The sequence below is a fragment of the Pygoscelis adeliae genome, unplaced genomic scaffold (genome assembly GCF_000699105.1).
Source record: "Pygoscelis adeliae isolate BGI_AS28 unplaced genomic scaffold, ASM69910v1 Scaffold286, whole genome shotgun sequence".
NCBI classification, from domain to species: domain Eukaryota; kingdom Metazoa; phylum Chordata; class Aves; order Sphenisciformes; family Spheniscidae; genus Pygoscelis; species Pygoscelis adeliae.
This window is the reverse complement of record NW_008825076.1, coordinates 28,552-37,801: the sequence shown is the minus strand read 5'-3', so window position 1 is coordinate 37,801 and position 9,250 is coordinate 28,552. Positions and strand designations below refer to the sequence as shown.

At 49.2% G+C, this 9,250-nt stretch overlaps 1 protein-coding gene across 1 annotated transcript; it reads right to left on the bottom strand.

Annotated features, from left to right (window-relative positions):
* Positions 1–3,963: 3,963 nt before the first annotated feature.
* Positions 3,964–8,342, bottom strand: SDC4 (syndecan 4). Its single transcript, XM_009326706.1, has 4 exons — positions 8,206–8,342; positions 7,200–7,252; positions 6,776–6,959; positions 3,964–5,505 (listed from the first exon to the last, which is right to left on the bottom strand). The coding sequence occupies exons 1-4, from the start codon at positions 8,327–8,329 to the stop codon at positions 5,354–5,356; spliced, it is 513 nt and encodes a 170-aa protein (XP_009324981.1). The 5' UTR covers positions 8,330–8,342; the 3' UTR covers positions 3,964–5,353.
* Positions 8,343–9,250: the final 908 nt, after the last annotated feature.

Sequence of the window (9,250 nt, the reverse complement as noted above, 5' to 3'; positions counted from 1 at the left end):
GCCAGCTGTCGACCAACACCCCCAGGTCCTTTTCCGCCAGGCAGCTTTCCAGCCACTCTTCCCCAAGCCTGTAGCGCTGCACGGGGTTGTTGTGGCCGAAGTGCAGGACCCGGCCCTTGGCCTTGTTGAACCTCATACAGTTGGCCTCGGCCCATTGATCCAGCCTGTCCAGGTCCCTCTGCAGAGCCTTCCTACCCTCCAGCAGATCAACACTGCCGCCCAACTTGGTGTCATCTGCAAACTTACTGAGGGTGCAGTCAAAACCCAGAACAGCGCTGCTACACCCCAAGTGCAACTGCTGGTGCGAAAAACCCACCCTCCTCATCCACAGGGTGTTTCTTGTTAGCCTGCGTGGGCAATGCTGCTCCATCACGCGGCAGCGAGCATCCCAGCTTCCCCGTTCCTCAGAGACCGTCCAAAATACAACCCTCGAGGAGCCACTTTGGCACGCGTGATGGGCTCAGCACCCCAAGGATGCCAGACCTGTGGGCAGCACCGCCTGCACCACAGCTGGCACACCAAGCAAGATGGGACAGAGGAAGGCAAAGGAGGAGCTGAAGGGGTTTAGCCCCAACGATAGGAATATCCCTGCAGCGAAGGGTCAGCTGCACCCAGTGATAACGAAGGAGGAAGGTTTTCAGCCGGCCGGCCCTAGCCCGGAGGACAACCTGCCCCGTTACCTTCCGCACAGCCCCGGCTCGCCCAGCCGAGCAGGGAGCCCAGTGACCCCCGCTGGTGCCCTCCAGCCACAGCGGGCAGAGGAGGGCTGCACTGGGATGGACCCCCATCCCCTGGGCACTCCCTGCTCGCCCTGTCCCCTGCCTGCAGCCACAGGGAGCCAAGCTGTGCACCCTGCCCAGCACCCAGCGGGCTGGGGGAAGTTCATGGGAAACACCGTGTCTCCGGGGGGCCAGGAATTGTCCCCTCCCGGACTCCATGGTCTCTGCGGGCAGTCTGGGTGTCCTACCTGGAGAGGTAGGTGCCCTGTGCCCCTCTGGAGCGTTAGAGGTGCTGAGGACAGGCACCGCAATCACCAACACTATTGCACACCATCTCCGTGACTCATTTCAGCACCTCTTTGGCACACAGCACGGCACAGCACCCAACCCCAGCACCACAGCTCACCCTGTGAAACAAGGGACTCAAACACCCATGAACTCCACCTCAACACTCCCCGGAAGCCGTAAAGTAAAGGGGATCCACAAGGTTACACTTCATCTTCCAGCTCCTCCGCTCATTCCGCTGAGCCCCTCCTGCTAGGAAGAGTTTGGGAAGGGCAGAGCTGCCCGTGGCCACTTGATCACATCAGTACCCAGGAGGGTTCCAGCTATTTTCAAGCCAGGCGAAGCAGGTCCGCAGGGTTTTGGTTTTAAAACCAGAGCAGCGCTAGGAGGAAAAACAACTTCAGTGTCATCTCAGGGGTCAGAGCTGAAGACCAAGAATTCACGAGGCGTTAGTGTGAGTCGGCCGTCAGTTAACACCGGATACAGGCAGGCTGGCCAGGGAGGGCAGAAAGGCAGAACAGAGGGAGAACAGTGACGAGTCCATCCCAGGAACCGCAGCTCTGCAAGCACGGGCAGGCAGCCAGGCTTGCACTCTGGGGATTTGCAGAGTACCCGTCCAGATTGCTTTGCAAAAACAAGGCGCTTTTACGCTGAGGGCGGTTTTGGAAAGTACACGGGATTCTTGCAACCGAGACATGAAGCCCAGGAGAGAAAGAAAAAAAACCTAAACCAAACACAAAACAAAAAAACCAAACATACGTTGTTCCAAGGAGCACGTCCAAGAACCTGTCGCAGCCACACCAGGCACAAGAACATGAAGATCATGGGCGTATGTCACCGATTTACTGACAAACAGCAGCTCCCACGGAGCAAAGATCAGCCCTGTGAGCACATGGCTGCTTCTTGGCACCAGAAGCAGATTCTCAGAGGACCTTTGAGAGCCACACCGGTGACGGACCAGGCAACAAGGAGCAGAGCAAGTGTTTGCTACTCCCTCACCCCCGAGGGAGCCTGTGTACTAGTCCTAATTTGTTTCCTCCATCCCTGCTAATCCTAACCACCCGGAGTTCCCACCAGGGAAAGGGGAATTAGATTTTCTCGAGGACGATAATCCATTTAAATACAGCACTTCTTAGGAGACTCGGCACTTTTCCCCGCGAGCAGCCCTGCTCTCTGCACAGCCCGCCCTCTCCCACGTGCCCAGGGAGACGGAGACGGGTCCCATCCCTTGAGAGCACCAAGCTGTCAGAGCAGAGGGGCTTGGAGGAGCAGCAGCTTCCTCCAGGTCTTGCTTTAGAGAAGACCTGCTTTACTCCAAACCAGCATGAAGTCACCTGTGAACTTGCTCCCAGAGCAGCTGATCCCAGGGAAGCTGAAACAGCTCTACCCCCACTTGAAGGCCCACATCAGTTAAACAGCGTTGGCTCGAAACTTGGTCGAGCAAGACTCTCCGCACATTGCCCCCCCTGTGCTTGAGGGCACAGGAACGTGCTGCTGTCATCAGGGGACATGCACATGCCCATCTTCTACCTCCCTCTGTCCCTTCTGGCTGCAAGGAGACAGCCCCCTCAAAGCATCATCAGAAAACCGATCACCAAAGGATAGACTCACCTCCTCATGCCATGCTGTATCTGCTTTACCTGCCTGGAGGAGCTTCAGTAGCTCCAGAAACCCAGTGGCGCTGGTCCTAGAGGAGTCACTTGTTGCTCAGATACTGAAGACAGCTCGGGACCAGCTGACAAAGCCCCTTTGAGCTGCAGGCCACCGCCAAGCCAGATCCCAGCGTGCCTCCCCCTTCGGTAAACCAAGAAGTTACACAAACATGAGCTCCCTGTTACCCAGCTCCCAAAAGTAATTTCCGATCAGAAACAGTCCCAAAAAGCCAATTTTAGAAAGTACCAGTTTATTTGAGAAAAAAAAAAAAATCAGTAACAGTGGAAAATACCCAAGAGCAATTACACAAGAGAATCTAAATATCCCGAGAACCAGACACCGCTCCCGCCTTCCTGGCAGCGCTGTCCATAGGCAGTAAAATCCTCCCTCTCCCCTTCCCAGTCTACAGTGACCTTTGTGCAGTTTTTAGAGCCCGCAGTTTCCCCAAACACACTTGGACTGGCACCAAGCAAGTGAGTCAACCTGGAGGAGGAGCCTTGGGAAAACTCTTCTTGCGCGATGTCTCAATGCATGGCTCCCCTGCGATCTCCACTTCGCCCGCCTAGCTCCGAGAAGCAGCTGCCACTGGCTGAAGCTGAATTTCTTTGTTCTAGCGCCTCTACGAATTTGGCCTCAAGCCTACAACAAAGCCTTGGTAAGGAGGCTTCAGGGGTCGATGAGATTTCTGATCAGCCTTCGCAACCGTCTGGTTTTGTGCTGCCTACCCAGTTACGCAGTTTAGGGACCCACACTTGGATTTTGTCTTAAACCACACCAGATTCGGAGAGCTGCAGTAGGACACGACTTGCACAAAGTAGTTCTGTAACGCCTTCCTGAAACAGAGGCATCGGACACGCACGTTACGCTTCGCTCTAGGAGCGCTGGGGGAATTGGTCTAACTCTCAGTAGAGGTAGGAGCTATGTACATAATGTATTAAGAAAAACCCTCCGCAGGAGGTTCAGAGCCAGCCGTCTATGAAAGCTCTGTGCTTCCAGCTGGGAGTTGCCACCGAGGCAGACTTCTAGCTACCAAAGCCAGCCTTCCGCAAGAGGCAGGTACTCGGCACAGTGCCGCAGGGGACTCTGCAGCGCAGCCAGCCCCCAAAACAAGGAGTTATTTTCTCTGTACTGCGAGCTTCCAACGCTTGCTTCAAAAAGCAACCCCAGAACACAGATGGGGATCTCCGCTCCAACTCACGAGGATCAAACCTGGCACATCACCGGCTGCGGCCTGCTTCCAGGCACCGCCCGGGACGCGGCGACGGAGCCCCAGGGCTCGGGCTGCTCCCAGCTGCCGTCCCTAGCACGAGCCCACTGGACAAACAGCAGTACAAACGAGATCAAGCCTCTTACACACAGCAGGGCTGCTGAAGAATTAACTCCAGCCTTTGCACTCTTAACTGTGTATTTCTCCGTAAAATATATAATATATAGCTCTATAGGACTGATTATAATATTACAGGCTAGAAATACTCTCATCTTTTCCCTACTTCAATCACATTATGAATCCAATTTTGCATACAGATTAATCCTAGAAGTTATTGCCTTGAATTTATAATTAAAATTCACAGAATAAAGCTTAAATAGTTTTCACAGAGACTCATTATATTAGTGTTTTACATAAAAAGGATAAAAGTTACCAAATGAGAAGAGCAGCCATTTCAGAAACTATAAATAATTCTATTTAAACAAACAAACAAAAAAATCAAATCCTAAAAAAGTTATGGAAAAACCATAAATATCTTTTACCCTCTACAGTAGCTGCTATAGAACTAGAAGAAACCTGTAACACACTGTAGCTAACTCTGCTTCAGTTCAGAATATGAATCATATAAAACAACATCTCTAGAGAAATGCCCGGCCAAAGGAAACACAAAGGGATTGAAAAAATAAATCTGAGGAAATTAAAAAAGTAGATTTTTTTTTTTATTATTTCAAAACAATTTCTACAAACTTTATATAAACATTAGGCTATTTTCTTTAAAATTTTGTTATAAAAAAACCCTACAAGCAACCCTTAAAAAAAGGTAAGGGACTGAAGGCAAGGAAAGGGTGTCGTCATGGCCAAAGAAAACTGGCTGTCCTGATTTCATGGACGAATGACCCTTGCCTGGGGCCGACAGGAAGAGACAGAAGTCTCCTGGGGAAGACATTCCCATAGGCCCTTTATGGCATCCAGGGATTTTGAGCCCGTATGGGCCTTTTACTCCCTGATAAGGCAACATTATCTGTAGTGTAAGAGATTCATAAATAGTTCTCCACAAAACTGCTTCACATCAACAGCCTGCTGCAAGACATCTATTAGCAAAGTTTATAAAAAAAGCCATCTTCTATAGAAGCAGCCAATCTGAGCACGGCACACTGGATGCAAACACATGGTGTTTGCTTCCATACAGTCTGTTTTGTGTTTATATACCCTCTATAAAACCAAGCAGAAAATTTGGCATCTTTACTCTTTTTACACTAGCTTTAGAAAAAGAAAAATACACTGAGGTTTTTTTTTCAGACTCTTTGTATTTCATTGGGCCCTTGTTAGCTGAGCGGGATGGGAAGGGTCACGTAGGAAGTTTGTTTTTTCTCAAAGTCACTTTGAAATTCAATCCAAAAAGAGCGTTTGTTCAGCACATCTCATCTGAGGGCACAGTGTTTCCATACAGTCTGTTTGTCCCCTGATGGGCACAAGGTGCTGCTGAGCTTTAAGCATAGAACTCGTTTGTAGGGGCTTTCTTGTAGATCGGTTTCTTCCCAAGGTCGTAACTGCCTTCGTCCTTTTTCTTCATGCGATAGACTAAGAGGAGGATCAGGAAGACAGCAAACAGGAGGCCCACCGCCCCTCCTGCAATGAGAGCTGGGGAGGAAAAAAAAAAAGAGCATGGAGTAAGTCTAAACTCCTGGACAACTCCAAACCATCAGCTACATCTCAAAATCTGCTTCAAGAGTACCAGCCCCCAGAACTGCCTCCAGAGTCAGCGCCGTCCACGTGTCTGTCACCGTATGTGCTGGCCTTTTCAGCGACAGCAGATGTTATTGGAAAAGGACGGAAATGGCTTTCAATCCAACCACAGAGTAATCACATGTTCCACATTAACCAGTTTGTGTTAATCTTCCAGTTTAGTGCAAGAAAGAAATTTTGACAAAAAGACATCCTCCCTGCGTGGAGACAAAACAAAAAACCCACCCAAAAAAGCCCCACCACAACCCACAAGCTGTCGACTCCAGGGAAACGGTAGAGCTCCGATTTGAATGCTTTGTTAACTACCTGTGTGAGCACACTCTGGGGACTCTGTATTTCAATGAAACAGCAACATCCCACTACCACCACCACCTCCCTCCAATAAACACCCCAACAACCAAAACCCACAAAAAAACACCAAGATTTTTCTCTCTCCTCACACCAAGGGTGGCCACAAGACCTCACTGAAGTTTATCCTTTGCTGTGACACCTACTCATTGCACTAAATCAGCTTCTTTGTTAGGTGGCTTTGCAGTCCACTCTTCCAGTCACTCCTCTGACTGGGAGGATGGCTGCAGATCAGCAAGATGTGCCGAGGTTTGTACTCGGACCATCAGGCCAAGTGCTTTATGAAGCGTGCCTTGAGACAGATCTGTCCCACGTGCTGAGGGGAAGCCAGACGCTTGGTTTTCCTCTAGACAGAGGTACTTAGATTCATAACAGTTCACTAGGTGTTCAAATCCCTTAGAGGGGTTGTTTGGTTCCTGGCAAGGCTCAGGAAAGGCAGGACTTGGGCAGAGGTTAGAAGGAAAACACCTGCATTTGATATGAAAGTCTATGATGTCATTGATTTATGGCTAGATACACCTCTTGTTGAGGTAGTATGTGGGTGCAGAACAGCTGCCACATGACTTGTGTGGCGCTTAAGCCAACAGTCAGCTGGCAGGCTCAAAAACAAGCTGTTTACCCCAGCAAGGCAAGCAGTAGGCTCTTCGGCTGTTTTTAAGGACTAGAAGGCAGAAGTGACCCTGCTGCAGGTAGTCACAGAGGTAATGCATCTCACCCCCGTTGTCAGCAGGGGACCGCTCCCCAGAGAAACAGGGAACAATAGAAACCATTTTGATTTACAGTATTAATGATTTATCAGGACAAGGTGGAGTATTACCTGTAAGGACTTCTGTTCTTTCAAAGATGCTGCTGTTGGCTGTGCTTGCCATGGAGACCTTGTTGGACAGGTTCTCTTCGACAGGTACAGCTTTGTCTGGAATGATTTCGTTGTCCACCATTGTGTTTTTCTTCTCATCTTCTATCTTTCTCTCAGTATCTCCAGGGATATAGTTGTCAGACATCTACAGAATATAGACAAACCACACCCGTCAGTAAGCAGCACCCAGCCTACCTACAATTGAAAGCAGGAGGGTGTGCAGGGAAAAGAAAGTTTGCTTAGTGCATTACGAGCACGCTGTTCCTGCTCGTGCAGGTAGATTCATCTCGATGCCATGTCTTACAGGGGGAAGGGTATTCAGAAAGCTTCACAGACAAACCAGAGTAGCTATGTGTTGCTTAAAACATACAGAGGCAATACCTACCACAGGAGTATCCATGGTGGTGAGATATATGGCATCTTCAGAGTCTGAGTAGTCTGCAGAGGGAGGGGGGGAAAAAAAAAGTTAAAAATAAAACAGAAGAGGACACTAGGTTTTCCTCTCATTATATGCCATTTTCCCAGAATTCAGACACTTCCCGCAATACCAGCAACTGCAGACAAACCAGGACTGTTCTCCACTGACTACAATTCCCTCTTATCTACTAGTACTTTCGCCATTTAATGGCTTTGATTGCACAAGACCATGAGATGTAATCTTAAGACCAACACCTCTTGCACGGGAGGGGTCTTCAGCTGGATCCATTGGCCCCTGCTGCAGATTATCAGGAGTTGCCCTGCAAAGCAGGTCTGCTATAGCTTGCTAAGCTAATGCCAGTGGAGGGCAACGCTCTCAACCACCCATCCCTAAAGGATAGTTTGCCAACCCTCTAGTTACCAGATCTGCCCGAACATGTCAGGCACCTATTTCAGCACTTGTTCTTTCCCTTTTAGAGAACAAATGTTCACACAAAGGGGACACGGAGCTACAGAAACTGGTTTGGGCAGGGAGTTTTGCATGTCACCGAGAGTTCACTTGAACACCAGTTAGTCCTTTACCTTGTTTGACCTCAGCTAAGATACTAACCTTAAGCCTTTTAACACTGCCTCAACAATAGATTTTTTTTTTTTTTTATTTTAAGTCTCTCAGAAGTTCTTTGGAGTTCAACAGGCAAGAGATCCAGCCAGTGCAATGCCTTTTCACTTGCAGTAAGACAAGCTTGGCTGGACTCCATCTGTCCTCCCAGAGTGATTCAACATCATGGTACAACCACTTTCACTGTTCTCATCTGTGAGTAACTACAACTCATGTGGCTTTCTCATCTCCACCTGACACTGTAGTTCCCTCTGGAGCTCTGGCTGTGCGCTCAGCCCATCACTCATGGGCTGGTGCTGGAAGAAATTTCACAGCATCAACTGAGGGAGATCCATTTCCCCCCTTCCCCACTTACCTCCAGACCCAGATGCCTCATCTATATCTAACCCATCAGAAGTTAAGTGAGGCCTGAATTCACCAATGTCTTCATCATCTGGCAAGTCTCCGGAGGCAGGGTAGTCAAGCCATCTGGCATCCATGGTCTCGGTTTCTCTCACCTGTAAATGGAGGTGGAGAAGTGTTGAGTATCAGGCAACTCCTCAGAAGCATTTCACTAAAGGTCAGGAGTTCAGAGCCTGTGCCGAGCACATCACTTCCTTTAGAAGCACATTAAATGCTGAACTTTCTCTCCACCAAAAGCATTATCTTCATTAGCCTGGAAATAGCTGAATTCCCCTAGAGTTTCTCAGAACAGAAGTGAAAGGCAGCCTGGGAGGGGAATTTCCTGAGGGCTACAGATTCAGGAGGTTCACTTGAACCCACAGAGTGAAAATAACACAACAGGATCTTGGTCAGGAGTTTGTAGCAAAAGCATTTTGAAAAGCAATACCTTCAGTTTGTGATAAGGGGGGATTTGGAAGGACTTGCTATTCCCAGAGAAAAAGCCTGGCACCTATAGGTCAGTTTTTTGCATAGCACTGAAGCCTCACGCCAAGGCAATTCATTGCTTCTTGTATTGAGAACAAACCTATTTTATCACCCAAGGGTTAAAAACTGGTCTGTCAGTTCAGCGGAATTGCAGTGCAATATACTGTGACATTCAAGAGCACTTGCTGTCAATAATGACTTGCCTGAAGGAAGAGCTTCCCCTGCCTCACCTCTTAAAACACACGTAAACAAACAAGCCTGTAAAATCAAGTCCACAATCCTATGGCTCGATGACTACAGTTACAGACACACGTTAGCAAAACGGCAGGAGAGCCTCCCAGAGAATCAGCTGTTTGGCCACAATGGCAATTTACACACAGAGCTCATTTGCGCTTGGACCTTTGAGGAGCCACAAGGCCAAACCTCCTGCCCTCACCAAGGTTATGCAATTTCCCCAAAACTATTTCCCCTCGCCCCACAGCCCTGGGGCCAGCCCCAGTGAGGGTACCGCAGGTATGAGCTCTTGGGTTGCT

Excerpts from the sequence above, each read along its gene's own strand:
- SDC4 (XM_009326706.1), bottom strand. The coding sequence starts at position 8,329 with ATGGATGCCAGATGGCTTGACTACCCTGCCTCCGGAGACTTGCCAGAT. Across the intron at positions 7,253-8,205 it reads TGAGGCATCTGGGTCTGGAG|ACTACTCAGACTCTGAAGAT; the intron begins GTAAGTGGGGAA and ends CTCCCTCTGCAG. Across the intron at positions 6,960-7,199 it reads CCACCATGGATACTCCTGTG|ATGTCTGACAACTATATCCC; the intron begins GTAGGTATTGCC and ends TATATTCTGTAG.